Consider the following 16,586-nt stretch of genomic DNA (forward strand, 5'->3'; position numbering starts at 1 on the left):
TCATATTATCCTGTTAACTAAAGTACAGATTTCTCGATCTCGACTCGATTCTCGAGTATTTTTAAATTGCTTTCTCGATCTCGTCTCGAATTCAAAAAAGTCTTTCTCGCACATGCCTAATATATATATATATATATATAAAACGGATAATCCGTTCACGGTAAGGGCCAGCCGTCTTCGAATTAGTGTATCGGCTTAAAAAAATACAGCACTGCCTACCCATTAGTTCACGGTCATTTACGGGAATTTCCCGAAAATTTCCCGCAGTACAAAAACCTATTCCCGCACACCTCTAGTTAAAACAGCATTAATCTTATGGAGGTTCAGCGGGACCAAAATTTTATTTAGTTGCATGGGTTTTTTCGTGAAATAGAATATTCGTTAATGGAGGTTTTACTGTACTAATTAAAGTTTTATGAATTCCAACACCATTAATGTCTATTTCGAAACTTTTTGTAACAATACAGCTCAGTCTTTCAATTTAGTAACTGTTTCATGACATTCATGGCTTGAAGACACCTCGTGAATGGAGTAACTAAAATTACGTCTTGCACTAATTTCTTATAACTTTCATATGAATGAAACTTAATGTTACCTGAAGAACCAGAGTAGAATGAAGATGACGGTGGTATGGGTGGTACCACGTTGCTCTGGACAGGTCCTTGTCGCTGCACCATCTGCGAACTGGACAGGAAGCTCTGGTTGACGTTCAGCACCTGACCCGGGTCGTACTGTATGTACAGCTGCGAAGGCTGAGGAGCGCTCTGCTGGTAGGGACTGGCCCCCTTAGTGCCTATGGCACCAATCTGCTGGCTTGAAGGCTTCACGCTGGCCGACATCAGTGAGTTAGAAGACGAGGAGATGAGCACTGTGTTGGGATTGCTGCTAAGTTGCTGCGACTGTCCGAATGGCGCTTGTGCAGCCTGCAACAAATACATATATCAACATAACACAAAAGTATTTCACATATTTCCCACAAATTTAAATATTTATTTGTGAAAAACAATGTTAAAACTAAGAAATAAGATTTCAAAATTAGGTAACTTACACCAAATACATTCAAATCACTTTAATACATATTACATTAACTACTGAAAAAATCAATTTAATAAAAATAAGAATTAATACTTTGCATTGTAAATTTAATTTAAAAAACAACTGTATGCAGCACAAAAGAGCAGAGATTTTTTTTTAACCCATCCCAGCCAATGTGCAGTTGGTATAGCAAGTTGAAGAAAACATTTTGTCCACGTTTAAAACATCAGGACAGTGCAGATCTAGTTCTGGCTGCACAGACTGAAAAAATTAATTATTAATACAGGATTATTGCTGTCAGTTGCAAATTGCTAGATAGAAAGCTAGATATTCTACCTTTCGTTGACACAAAGGTCACAAATTTGGTGAGTATGCTGCACACATTTCACATTACTATAACTAATGCTGTAAACTAATCTCTATTTCTACTATTTTTTTTAATAAATATAATTCAAAAACATTTTTAAGAGATAAAAATCACAAACATACTTGCCAACCTTCAACATTTATAGATAGTAAACATTAAAAAAAAAAAAATAATAAATAATATTGTTGCATAAACAGCACACTGCAATTTTAAATATTACTTTATGTAGTAGGTATACGTATTTAGCTGTAACAATAGGCCTAAGTTATTGGTACCTGAATATCACAATAAATTAACAAGTTAAAGCATTTACAAAAATACTTTTTAAGCCTTTTAATAGTAGATGAAATCTCTGGCAGTGTATATCAAAAACCGTGTTTAAAATATGCCTACCATAAAATGTAATGGCCCTGGTTCAAACAGTAAATACGTTTTCCTTAAAAATTAAAAAAAAAAAAAAACTGAAAGTACTGTGCTTTTACAGAGACAAAGGTACAGAACACACATCTACAAAAAAACTCATTATTAAAGTTAGTTACTTACATGTTGTGTAGTAGTTCAAAAACTTGTAGAACTGTACTCAACCACGAACAAGCATATTAAAAAAAAAGTCTTGCAGTTTATTATGAAACCAAAAATATTTTTAAAAACTGTTGAAAATTAAGTTAACAATTGAAAAAAGTCACTGCCTACTACTACTAAATTACTTTTGCAGCTAATATTTCAGGTATGCAACTTTGGCTTTCTTTGCCTTTTTTAGAAATTGTTCACTGAAGGTGTTCAAAACACTTGCCTAATTGTTTACCAATTATAATGGAAACGTTCTCCAGTACTCTGGTTGACAACAAAGACCTAAACTGGAATCTGTTCTTTTTCACTACAATAAACACACACTCGCACTCTGCATTACTGTGTGGTATAGTCAAAACAGTAAACATCACAGAACTGAGCCTGTCAAACTTCAACTGCCCACAAACATATTTAAGTGTGATATTTTAACCAATTTCTGTACTATGATGTCTTCTTTGTTGATTAGTCAGTCTACTGTTTCAAGCTGACGACTGCTAAACTGGTTGTGAAGTACATCCATTGCTTGTTCTCTGGTTTCATTTTCATGAACAGGTAGCAAAAAGGGAAATAAGTCAATGAAGAATTTCACATCAGAAAAGCTGGCATTTTCTATGTTCTCTACATTTGCAACTCGTCCTTTGCTAACAAGTTCATTTTTGATAGGAAAATTGTTCACAATATAATCACACGTGACTACAAAATAAATCCTGACAGATGAGAAAAACAGTTTCTTATCTTTATCACTTAATGTGTTGAAAAATTCTGATGTTGCAGTACCAACTATCAAATCACTGTCTTGACTGATTATCAGCAAGATGATATTTTAAGTCAAATAATGCTGAACTTTTGAAAGCACATGGCTTGACAAATCTGAGCAACAAATCTTTAAACAAATCACAAAGCAACTCCCCCAAAACATGAATTTGTGGATGCGATGACTGCAAAATAGGGTTAAATTTATAAAATGTAGGAGTTACATTAAGTAAAAACAAGCAAAATGCTTTGTTCACAGATGATGATAAAAACATAAACCACTTTTCTTCACAACTTACATTTACCAAGGACTTTTGTTTCTCAGATCTAACTGAAGGCAACATAACCGTATGTACCTTATGTGGAATAACTTTCATCTTTGTAATAATTTTATCACTTTCTGTCCATTTTCTTTTCAGAGAGAAAAAAAAAAGGCTCTGTGGATACAAGTGATTTTGACGTTAGTGAAGTCTGAGCTACCTGATCTGAAACTTTCTGTATTTTGAATGAATTTAAACCCACTGATCATGCTGGTTTCTGATGATAGAACTGATCTTTGAAAAAGCTTAACAATGGATACCATTGCTCAACTAACCGGGATAAACTATTTCCCAGGGACAACCATCTAGTACAGACATGTTTCAGAATTTTTCTAATTTCACATCCATGTAAGTCTTGGAATTTTTTAAGATTATCTTTACGTTTAATACTTTTTTCAAGATAGTAAAAAATGTCCGGCAAAGCATCTTCAACTTTCATTGGCAGACAGGCAGTCCCCTTCTCGGCAGCTAAATTAATGAGGAGGCAAAGACAAACCATTACAAAAATATTTTCTTGTTTGTTTTGTAAGACCGCAAAAACACCATTTTTGTGACCCATCATGACTGCTGCATTATCAGCTGAAAATGCAGTCATATTTTTTACAGGAATGTTAAAACTTTCCAGTTCATTTTATATTAGATTTCCAATGTTTTTGCCAGTAGATTCTCCCTTGCAAGTCTGGTAGAGACAGATCACAAGACACTATATTTTACACATCCCTATCAAAATACGTCATGACCATCAGGTACAACTTTGAGTCAGTAAGTATCGTTTGTACCATCAGTTGCGAGAGAGAATGGACCCGCTTGCAAATGCTTCACAAGTACATCCCTAGTATCTGTAGCCATTTCTTCAACGATTGCCATTCTTTTCATCCGGCCACTTGCATATATTTGTGCCTCTTCTGACTTAGGAAACATCTTCCAAAATAAAGGGCCTGCGTGGTCGGCTACACTTAACGAGATATTGTGTTCAATTAAAAAAAAAAAAAAGTGAACAGACATTCGGCTCATGTGACATTATCTTCACTTGCACTGTTTGTGAATAACATATTGATTTTCTTGCTGTTCTCTTTGATTTGAATATTGCTCGCATGTTTATTCAATTTCATATGAACTAATATGTCACTTCTACCGCCTGCAAACAGTGCAGAAAGCATATTTCAGTCGCTTGTCCAACTTAAAAATAAACAGAAATTCTTTGAGCACTCGTTACGGAAACACTGCCAGCAACAGTGTTTTTTAACGTAACTCATTCCGTAAGTTAGCTAAATATGCATTTCACAAAGAAAGAAAAACTCGTAACTAAAAACCACCACGAAGCACAAACATTTTCTAACACACAATATGGTGGTAAAACTGGCAAGGATAACGAGAGAGTAGCCAAAGCCATATGCTAAATTAATCAATAGTTGTAAAATGTAATACCTAATCGATACTATGATGTATATCAATATAACCGATATTTGAATAATCCATTATGCGAGTTTCGGGAATAAATCTGTAAAATATTTATTAAATTCGTAAAATTGTTCGTTTGTTGTACATTTTACAAAAAAATCGTAAAAGTTGTAGAGTATGCACAAAGTTTGTTTCATGATTTTAAAAAATTATTCAATGTTACCAACACTAATGGTACAAAATTTTGATCTGTCTAAATTTTTAATACTTTGAGCGACAACAATGAACATCTTTGACAGTACACGGGATTATATTAAAGTTAATTGTAGTTGAAAACATACATTTTCATTTTTTCTAGTAATAAGTTTTTAATTAACAAAAAACTATTTGAAAAAACAAAAATTCAGGTTTCAGACTAACCATACTTTATAAAGAACATATTGCTTACATTAAAAAAACTTTTTTTTGTGGGACTTTGAAAATACTTTGCATTAACAAGTGTTTCATACTGTCTTCTTAATAACAAAGTCTGACAGAATGTTTATCTAAAATAATATATATGCAATAACCAGGAATTTTTTGTAATATTGTAATATTTCAAAATTGAGCAGAGATAGTAGTTTTCTTCAAATGTTATTTATATAAATTTTTAGTTTAATTTTAATTTATTTCTAAAACTGCACAGATGCATGGCTGTTAACAAAGCATTGGAGCACGCCAAGTCTGTCTCGCAAAGAAGCTCACCTGCAAGCGAAACTGGGAGAGGCTGAGGTCGTGCACGGCACTCGGAGGCGGGTGAGGGGCGGTCTGTAGGTACATGGACTGCTGGTTGAACGCAGATGTCTGGCTCAGACCTTGGGACAGCCCGTACGGGGGGAACTGGGAGAACTGTGAGCGGGCCTGGCCACTCAGCACCTGTACCAAAACATCACACACACCTGCCACCAGCAATAACGAGGATGTCTAGCAACTAGCAAATCCCATAAACAGGATTCCCTTAACTTCTCAATGTACCCCATTATTTTAAACATGTAATATAATACTTCAATAGAAACCAACCAATATAAATGTTTGCACGACATCTGCCCCTCGAAGTAAGCTGTTTGATTTGCACAGTTATGACATGATTCGAAGAAGCACAGTCACAGATTCAAAGTTGTAGCATTGCAGTATACATGCCTTTTCTATTAATATTGTTACTAAAGATGGGTTAGGTTGCCATTATATTTTATTCTGAATTTATAATTATTTAATTATCATGTTTCTTCTGTCATCCTTTTAACTGTATTTTGCTATTTAGATTTACTTAAGGTTATGTGTAATGAGTTTTTTCTATTATTGATTTAAATTGGAATATGGTATTATAATTGTATATTACGTTTTATTAGAATGCCGATGTTACATAATGTCTAGAACAAGGGATGGTGTCTGGTGTGATGGTTAGAAAGAGAGGCATGAGAGGCCTGTAAGTGTAAGTGAGAAAGAAACAGTAATTCCTCTCAGAGATAGATAAAAACGGGAATTCCCTCACTGTGTGGGAACCGAGGGATAACTGCTGTCTCACGGTGTGGGAGAAAGAATGAGAATGGGAGTCCCCGATTTCGATGTGAAATTGAAAAGAGACAGATCAAGGAAAGCCCCGAGTTCTGTGTGTACAGGGTTTTTTCATGTATTGTAATTTGTTCTGTGATTGGCTTGTATCTGCAAGTGTGAATGAAGCGTGCGTGTGATTGGTCGGTGAGGTCATGTGACGTCTACTCCCTGCGTGAAGGAGACGTGTCATGAGTTCATCAGTAGTCGTCGGGCAATCGCTGCCAGGCGAGGCCGCGTTTCGGCGGCTCGCGGTTTTTCGCTAGGTGCTGCCGTGTTCTAGGCCGCACTTATTTTGGATATTTCCTGCAAAAGATTGTTGAAAGACTTAATCGACGTTATTTTTGTTTATTAATTCTCATCGCGCGAGCTGCGAGTATTCTCGACGGGCGAATGTGTGTTGAGTGAATGAACAAACTATTGAAAGTGTTTGGATTCGTCTGTGCATTATAGTTTGAAAGAATAAAACAAAAACTACAATCGACGCTTTAAATCTTTTTATTTTTGTAAGTAACGAACCGTTACAAAGTAGCACTTGTGGCATTAAAGGTTCCCGCCCATCACAACTTTGCCGAGTACTCTTTATGACATGTTTTCCCATAATGCAGTATATCAGATGATTATGTAGGTTCAAGATCATGGTGGCACAATGTTATAATTGTATTTTAGAGTTCTGAATATTTGGTATTAGTTTTTGATATTTAAATATTTTTATTTAGAAAAGCTTTTTAACAATGTTTTTACTAGTTTTCACATTGTTTTCTAAGTATTGGTTTATTTGCTTTTTCTATATTTTATTCACTTTCATTATTGTTTTTATGCCTATATTTTACATTTAAGGTTATTCTGAAGCATTTATTATGTATCTACAACACTGTGTATTTTTTTGAGAAACGAAAGGTTGAGAAACAAGGGCGCGACTCGGTATCACCAAGTTTAAAGATGGCAGAGACTTAAAAACTTGAACAGAGTTGAACGAGTAGCTAACACTTGACTCGACAGTCAAGTTCATTGTACTCAACAGGACAAGACTCATTCAACACTCTTCTTCTAACCCAATACATTCAAAATTTTACATACGGTACAAGCATACCATAATTTTGTGAACACATCACAGCATTATTTCATTTTTACATTCTCATGTTTTTTTTAAGTTTTTTTTTTTTAAGTACTGAAAATCTTACATACTTACACTGCCAGAAAAAAATATGTTAAGCTATTTACGTTTGAAAACACTGAAAAAGGTGCCATTTTGGAAGAGCTTGCTGTATGTCAAAGATTTATAATAGAGATAAAAACTAAAAAAAGAAAATATTTTAGGTACTTTTTCTACTACAATGGCAATTGATAGTATCACTGTTTGGCAAACACTATTGTGATACACCATGTATCTCAATACCTTTGAATATCAAGTGCAAATGGCAGACAACTTAATTTTTTGTCTACAGTGAGTCTCTGATAAGTTAGCCATGTGTGTCTAGTGAATAAGTAAATAAAACTATTTACATTATGTGATTTACATGTATAAATGTGTGTTTTTAAAATAAATACTAAAATTCACGTTTAAAAATGATTTAGTATTGCAGTTCGGACATTAGTTTTTAACCAGAATATGACAAGGAAAAATACACTGAATTAATTTTTTATTTTACATTATTTGTAAGGTTATAATTAACCGGCTGGATTTTAGTAGATTCATTTAATAGTCCTAAATGAGAGAATTTTCTCCATTAACAACAAAAATGTTCTTTTTACTTGTAGGTCTGTTTTTAGTCATTTTCTAAATGGGTGTTTTTAAATTTTGAGTAGTTTCCCATTTTAATGAGTGGTTAGATACACTAAAAATATCATTAAATTTTGAGAACAGTTAGGTTGGAATAGCTACAATAAAAAAAAAGTTAAGTTGGGAACTATGATCTATGAAGTTATAAGGTAGCTAATTTAACGTAATCAATGGTCCTTAGAATTTTAAAGTATTCAAACAAATTTACAGTAATTTTAATGCAGCTCATCTTGCATTACGAACAGTCCACATGATTTTGAAGTACGTATTTGAAATGTATCTAACCCAACACAGCCAAACATTCTCACCATTCATAACATAGCTAACCCAACCTAACTATTAAATCTTATAACTAATGCTCTCTTATAAAACAATTTTGAAAAATGTCAAAGTTGAAAAAAATATATATATATTAGGGATGGGACGAATCCACATTTTGGTCGAATCCGAAACCTTGTTCGAATCCTCAGTTTGTCATCGAATCTCGAATCCCAGTCCCACACTAAACTTCACATGTTATTAAAAAAAATCACACATTTATTTTAAAAAATTACATAGGCCTATGTATTAAAAAAAATCATGTGTATTTATAAAATTGTACAATAAGTGCATAGTGTATACACCTGATATAAAATAGAGACAAATAACCTCAAAAACCACACACGTAAGTTTGCATCTGTCTAATTCTCTGTTAAATTAATCCTTCCTATGTTTTCAATAAAATACGTTTGTATAACAGACACCATTTAAAAAAAAAGTTACATTTTTTTCTGCAATGTTATATTATTGAAGGTTGGAAATGATCAAGTAGTTATGCTAATTGACAAAATGCAGCGTAGTTTATCTTATGTTTGTGCTATTTCCGTTACCTTTATAATACAGTTTAGGTATACAATTTTCTAGAGCTGGACGAACCTCAGTTCTCTGGTTTCGAATCGAACTGAACTGAATTGAATCGAATCATAGCAAAAAAATTTCAAACCGAGCCGAACCTCATACAGAAATAATTGTTTTGAATTAAAACAAACTGACCACCAGCATTTTAGTCTTTAACTGAATGGTGAGAAAGAAAGGTTCTCCAGCCATATGTAAAATTAAAACATTATATAGCTTAGCTTTATTAAAACATTGCAAAACATTTTATAAGTAAAGTTTATGCAATAAATAATGAAGGAAAGATTTCTGATTATCTTTACATATATATACTTTTAATTTATGAAGAAGTTCCATCTAAATTTCAAAAAGACTATCTTCCTTTTTCAGTGTTCACTAACCTTCATTTAAAAAATATATTATAAAGATGACGAACATTTAGGCCACATAACATATTTTTGTGGCAGACATAACCTAACATTTTTAATAAGTAAAACTTTTTAATAGGACATTAAAAAAAAGTCGAATGTGAATTAAGTTACCTATCTACATTACAAAACCCGCTGACTTCAGTTGCTGTTTTCTTGGAAGAATGCTGCTCGTCAGAAGAAACTTTAGACATTTTTGGGGTGGTTCTGGGTCATCTGTGTCGTCATTATCTTTTCTCCATTTGGAAAACTTAAACGACGTAAGCCTGCTCATTGCAAATCACCTCAAGAACAATAATATTGTAAACGTAACGTAAGAAGTGTGGTTATAGAAATTTGCGTCTGAAAAAAGAAAACACGAGAAATAATGATGGCTGCCGCGACTACGCTAGTCAACTTAGTAGCGTACTGTAAAATTTACTGGTCCAGTACTTTTAATACACAAGATTAAATTAATATTATCAGTACCTGACTGTTCTTATAACCAAAAAGGCCAAAGAAAATAAATACATCCCAGTAATTTAAAATACGTTATTTACGTAATCATTTCCTACCGCATTTGTCTTGTGTTAACTTGATCACGTCAGTTTTGCCGAAATAGGAGAGTTCTCGTACATGCGCTTAAGTTTAACGTATGGGGTACGAAATCTTTGGTGATTTTACAACACTTCTCGTACACACACTATAGTTAAAGGTAAAATATACAATACCTTTGGCATTTGTACGATAGTTTATATTACGTAGTACGAGAAATGCATACAAAATTCTCTAAAGTAAACAAAAAACAAAGCGCGCCTATATGAAAAAATACTATGCGAGTTATGAGACGATTAATAATTTTTTTATATTTTGTCTGCGCTTGAAACTGTTGAGGCGACGATTATGCGATAAAAGTCAGACTATTACAAGTAATGGAATTTTGTTGTGCTGTTTTGTGAATGGTCTCAAATGGGGGTTAGAAAATTAGAAAAAAGTATTTTTTTTTAAACGAACGTTCGGTTTTTCGCATATATTTTAAGAAGTTTCGATCCGAACCGAACGTAAGGGTTCGGTTCGGTTCGAAATTTTCGAACTTCGCCCAACACTACAATTTTCAATTACTACCTAAAACTCGTAAAAACCCACCTCGAATCCCACCTCAGATCCTATGAATCCTCGAATCCATAGGATTCGGTATATTCTACGAATCCAAGATTCGAAAATTCCATCCCTAGTTAAAATAGTCAACTTTAATAAAAGAATCCCGACAGACGTTCTGCCAGTGTATAATTATTTACCTCTGTGTGTGTGTGTGTGTTTTTTTTGCTAGTTTGTTAGTACAACAAATGTTTGCCGACTGTCGTTTCAAATTACGTCGCGAATGGTCTGATATTGTATAAACATGTTAAAAGTTTGGGAACATTTTCGCATTGATAGCGAAAATGACAAATATGCAATTTGTAATCATTGTAGTTCGCAAATTTCACAGGGCGGTACTTCCAAATCTACAACCAATTTAATGAAGCATTTGAAATCCCGGCACACATTACTACCAGAAAAACAGAGTGTTTGCAGAAAAACAAACTTTTGTTTACAGCACTGTCACCAACCAAGTCAAAAGGTACCACAGAAAAAAAGTAGTGCTACCTTTGAACCCATTTTAAACAAAGATGTTATGTTATCGGCGTTATCGCCTGTTAAAAAACCCTGTCTAAATGTTGATTCATTTTTGTGCACAGCCTAGTACTAGCAAACAAACTTTATGTGAAGATGCTTCTTCACTGGTAGTTGAAAAAAAAAAACCTTCCAAAATATTGTACTTTTTTCTGCACAGCCCAGTACTAGTAGACAAAAGCATGTGACCTGCCAACCAACACTGGCACATTTCTTGTCAGAAAAATCAAAATTTAAGCCAGGGGATAAACATGCTGAAAAATTTAATTGTTTGATAGCTCAAATGATTTGTCTTGATCAACAACCTTTCAGCATCATAGAGAATGTAGGTTTCAGGCAGCTGGTACAGGCGCTAGAACCACGGTACACAATACCGACACGGAAAACATTTTCGAACAAAATCATCCTGAAATGTATTCAAACCTGAAAGGAAATGTTAAAAAAGAACTTGAAGATGCAAAATATGTTGGAATTACAACCAACTTGTGGACCTTAACCTCACAAGATGATTATCTTAGCATTAAGGTACATTTTATTGACAAAGATTTCAGTTTCAAACACTTCTGTATTGAAGTGAAGCCTTTCCTGGAAGTTTCCCACACAGCATCAAATCTGTGCAGCTTTCTTGTTGAAACAATTACTCTGTGGGGCCTCCAAGATAAAGTAGTTGCCGTGGTCACAGACAACGGACGTAACGTTGTTGCTGCATTGTCAGCATCCCCTTTTTAACACATCTCCTATTTTGCCCACACATTGCAGTTGGTTTAGAAATATGCATTTTTGAACTCAAAGCTTGTTTCAAATTTGACTGCAGCAGTCAGGAGAATTGTTGGCCACTTTAAACATTGCAAAAATTGCAAAATTCTTGCTAAGTGTCAAAATATGGCAGGACTTCCAAATCACAGACTCATTCAAGATGAGCCAACTAGATGGAATACCACCCTCCACATGCTAAAAAGACTTGTTGAACAAAAACTGGCTTGCAGTGAAACTAATAATTCCCGAACAGTTTTAAACAGTTCTCAGTGGACTGTCATAGTAGATCACTGTATTTCAGTGCTCGAAATTTTCAACAATGCAACTCTACAAGTGAGTTCTGCAAATACCAATGCATCTGAGGTAAGTTATACTTACTCTACCATCTGTGAACAATTATTAAAGCATAACATTGATCAGTCAACTTGTATTCCATTTAGAGATAGTGACTGTTTGCATAATGCAAAACAAAGACTTCTGCATGAAGTTGAACAGATGAATATTCACAAAGTAGGCCTACGTAATAATTAATTATATACAATATATAACTTTAAAAATCTGTCAATATTATGTTGGTTATTTACTGCCTATTTGTTTTCTTCAGGTTGGTGACTCTGAATGTGAAACATTACCAAAGAAAACATGCGCTGCATACTCTGATCCCAAAGATATTTGGTCCAAATACAGTAGAACCCCTGTCATACACTTTTCAACGGAGGGCACAAAAATGGTGTATGATGCGGGAAAGTGTATGAAAAGGGAATGGCGAAAATAATTTTTTTTTTTCAATCTAGCATACAAGCACAATGTCAGATTAAACTTAAATACATAATGTGTAAATAATTGCATTATATGAAAGATATGAATTCATAATTATATATACATGTAATAAAACCACCAGAAATGTAAAATACAGTCCATAATCAAGTAAAGCTGACATGAGAAACAGTGGCCTTACAAAATGTTATGAAGTCCTTTCTTGGAGGGCAGGAAAAGTCACCAAGCCTAAATTAGAAATTAAAAAAATTAGGCTATTGTAAAAAGAAAATCAGAAATTTATGCTTGTTTGTTTCTTTTTACAAACAACTTTATGCAACAGAACAATTTTCAATAATATTTTTAACTTGAGAAACGTAAAATACAAAACACTCCGATCGTAAGAAAACAATAACAAACGGGTATATTCAGTTCAAAGATTAATGAATGCACAAAATATGAAATCCGTGCCTTGGTAAAGCGCGTGCACCATTTTCATAATCATTGCTAGTTTGCGCCACTAGTCTCGCTTGGTGCTGGCCATAGATGCTACTAGCGAAGTGCACTGTCTTCCTGATACTATCAATATTTATGGTGGGATAAATTTATTTTCTTACGTTTGCAAATGTAAACAATAAACGTTTTTCAAAATAAAAGCATTAAAACGTAGTTTATCAGGAGGAATATAACAAAAAAATTTGTGAATTTTGGGCTTTTACGCTTCGTAAAAACGTATGAAACGGGAAATTAATGATTTTATAAGTGTATGTTCCGGGAAAGTAAACCATTGTAAACATAGTACTTTCGGCGGGACCAAAATTAATCGGCGTATGACACGGGAAAATGTATGAAATGGGAACGTATCATCGAGGTTCTACTGTACTCTAAAATATTTGAGCAGCAAGAAGAGGTAGCTGACAAAGTCCCTCAGTCTGAAAAGGAGATTGAAATGTACCTGAGTGAAAAAACACTGCCAGCAGAATCTTCCATTGCAGAGTATTGGAAGACGAATCATAAATTTCCTACCCTGTATGAACTTGCAGTGAAGTACCTTTCCATACCGCCTTCAACAGTTTTCAGTGAAAAGCTATTCAGCACAAGTGGGCACATTTGTGACACCAGGATGATTGTTTTCCTTAACAAGAACTTGAAGAGAAAATAATTTGCATAACCACGTCTTAAAATATTTTGTTTTCTTAAGTAAGCTCTAGATTATGAGTTACTTGTATTGATAATATATATTATGTAATTTTTAAGAAATACATTGTTTTCTGTTACTTGTATGATATAATAGTGTATCAACATATTTTGTTTCGCCACATGTTTATGTTTCATAACCATAACTGTACAATAAACTTATTCGTAGTGTAGCATATAGGTTTAGTTACCTACTCTTGTTTAGACTTGCAGTGAAGTATAAATAATCAATATGTACAAGTGTCATTTTTAACAGTCTTCAGCTAAAGTCTATTCAGTAGAAGTGACACGAAAATGATTTGGTCACTCCTTGAACAAGCAAGGATGCTTTTTTTAACAAAGAACTTGAAGGAATATAATGTGCATAACTGCATAACCATTATAGTGCATTTTTATTTTATGTTTATTGTTTATTTATGGCAAGTCTCTTTAACGGTCTTGCATACTGGATTTATTTGTGGAAGATGCTTACCTGTGTTCCATCTATCTGGTATGCACCATAAAGACCACTCTGGATTGGTTGTGTTGAATTATATAATACTGTAGGCGGTGATGGGATGGCAGATATACCACCAAACTGAGCAGCAGTTCCACCAAGAGTTGCCTGAAATTTCACAAACAATAACAGACATAAAAATTTAATTTACTGAATAACATTAATCAATTTTTGAAACTCAAGAGTTAGTGACCACAAAAAATTGAAAGTGCAAAATTAACCCCAACCCCCCAAAAATTTAGCAGCTGAATGTTTTTCAAGAAATTTCAACAGTTTTGTGGAATCACTAAGTTTGAAATGAAATACAGCTGATTTCACGAATAGATTGAAGCCATTTCTGAAAACATGACACATATGTCAGTTTTTTAACACTGGTAACAAATTTAAATAAATTATTTTTATATCTTGAACATATTCTTTTCCAACTACAGCACCAATCAATATTATTTATGAACACCACAAACCCCATACGTTGCATTTTGTGAAGCTTAATATGCTACCGTTTTCAAGAGAAAAACTATGTTCCTTAAAAAATATGTCCAAATTAATGTAAAAAATAATACAGAATTAACTTAAAGGTTGTTTATGCTTAAAAATGGAGTAATTTTATAGTTCACACAAGAAAAAGGGGCGGACCCAGGATTAAATTCTGGGTGGGTCACAAGTAGTTTGGACCTAGAATATAACCTGTTTATTACTTCAGAAGTTGTATTATCTAGTGCATATTTTTCCTTTGGGAGTGCAGGAGGAGGGGGGGGGGGGGGGTAAGCACATACTCCCATGAAAACACTCCCCTCCCCAAATCCGCCTCTATGCCAAACAATAAAATGTTAATAAAATGAAAGACATGTTACAATGTAGTTTTTTTTTTTGAAAAAAAAAATGAGGCTTTACTAAAAAATTAATAATCGTTCTTAACTTTAAATATACAGGCTACGTAATACAAAATACAGTGGAACCTCATTACGAGTATGGGATACTACGAGACCTTCGAAGATACCAGAGTTTTGTAATGCACTGTCAGTTTGACTACATAAATCACACTAAATTTGTCAGGTATTTACGAGTGTTTCCTTGTTGGCCCTTTCGTAAGTAAAATTCCGATATAACGAACATCACATTAACAAAAATTTCACATTAACGAAAATTTCACTTTAACGAATTATTTGAAATTCCCCTCCAATGACTGTACACATAAGGTTAAAATATTTCAAATTTACCAAATAAATTTTCGTTACAACGAAAGCTTTTTACTGGTTTTCTTCGTCAATATCATGCGAATATTTAGCCTATGCGTCATAATATTTACTTACTATCGTTCTCTTGGCACAATTTCATTGATTCAAACATTCAACTGCTTTATTTTGTTGTCTCTTTTCATTGAAAACGGCATTGCAAAGTTTGATGTGCATTTGTTTTCTTTTTTTTCTACCCAAGATATGGCCAACTGCTTTTACTCACTGCCATAGACTTAAAAAATATAATACTATTAGTAGCAACTGTATGTTTAGATGTGCACACTTCAATTATTTTATTTGTGGCGAGATATGGCCAACGGCTTTTCCGTAGCGGCAACATTTATGAAAAACTTACACAAAGTTAACTCACTGAAAAACTAAATGCCGCTAAAACTGGCAATATCAGCGACTCAATGGTTTCCATATTCTGCACATATCGTTCAATCTTTGGTCTGTTCGGTTTCCGTTTCCATTATTGATTGTTTACATTTTGTTGCCATCAGTGATTTTCAGTGATGTGCTGTATTTATTCATGCATTTATTATTTTTCTAACTAAGTTTCAGTTTAATTTTTAACATCATGGATGATAAAAAAAAAAAGGAAACAGTATTCTTTAAAAGAAAAAATGGAAATCTTGAAGGAAGTAAACAAAGGCCCAAAAAAATCACACGTGGCCAAGCAGTTTGGTTTGGCACCCTCTACATTCTCTACAATACTGAAAGAACGGGGGAAGATTGTGAAGATTTATGAACAATCATCGCTCAGTTCCAACCGCAAAAGACTGCGGCAAGGCACAAATAAAGACCTGGATGAGGCGTTAAACAATTGGTTAACTGACACTAGGGTGCAAAACATCCCAGTTACAGGCCAAAGCCAAACAGTTTACTTCTTTGATGGACGTTCCCAATTTTCAGGCAAGTTCTGGATGGCTGCATCGTTTTCGGGAACTTTACGGGATATCTTGGAATGTTGTATCAGGTGAGGAACGAGATGCAGACCAATCAGCTGCAGAAAAATGGAAACTAGAAGAACTAGATGGAATTTTGGAAGCATACTCTCCTGAAGACATCTTTAATGCAGATGAAACTGCTTACTTTTACAGACTTCTTCCCAACAAAACAATTTCGCACAAAGGAAAAAATGCTCTGGTGGCAAACGAGCTAAAGATAGGTTATCAGTAATGTTTTGTTGTAATGCTATTGGTACTACAAAGTTACGGCCCTTAATTAAAGGAAAGTACAAAAATCCTAGATGCTTAAAAGGTGTGGCATCTCTTCCTGCTGATTATGTCAGTAACAGCCGTGCATGAATGTCGAAAGATGTATTTTCCAAGTGGCTAATTAAAACTGACAAAGAAATGCAAAAGCAG

At 34.0% G+C, this 16,586-nt stretch overlaps 1 protein-coding gene across 19 annotated transcripts in view; it reads right to left on the minus strand.

The window, feature by feature from the left end:
* Positions 1–16,586, minus strand: part of LOC134544890 (protein PRRC2C) — a 355,574-nt gene that overhangs the window by 107,702 nt on the left and 231,286 nt on the right. For all 19 annotated transcript variants that reach the window (XM_063388526.1, XM_063388523.1, XM_063388533.1 and 16 more), the window contains 3 exons: positions 13,955–14,086; positions 5,191–5,361; positions 596–923 (listed from right to left, as the gene is read on the minus strand). In XM_063388526.1, coding sequence (XP_063244596.1) covers positions 596–923; positions 5,191–5,361; positions 13,955–14,086 — 631 coding nt within the window. The remainder of the gene's footprint in view (positions 1–595; positions 924–5,190; positions 5,362–13,954; positions 14,087–16,586) is intronic.

This window comes from Bacillus rossius, chromosome 1 (assembly GCF_032445375.1).
Source record: "Bacillus rossius redtenbacheri isolate Brsri chromosome 1, Brsri_v3, whole genome shotgun sequence".
Taxonomy (NCBI): Eukaryota; Metazoa; Arthropoda; class Insecta; order Phasmatodea; family Bacillidae; genus Bacillus; species Bacillus rossius.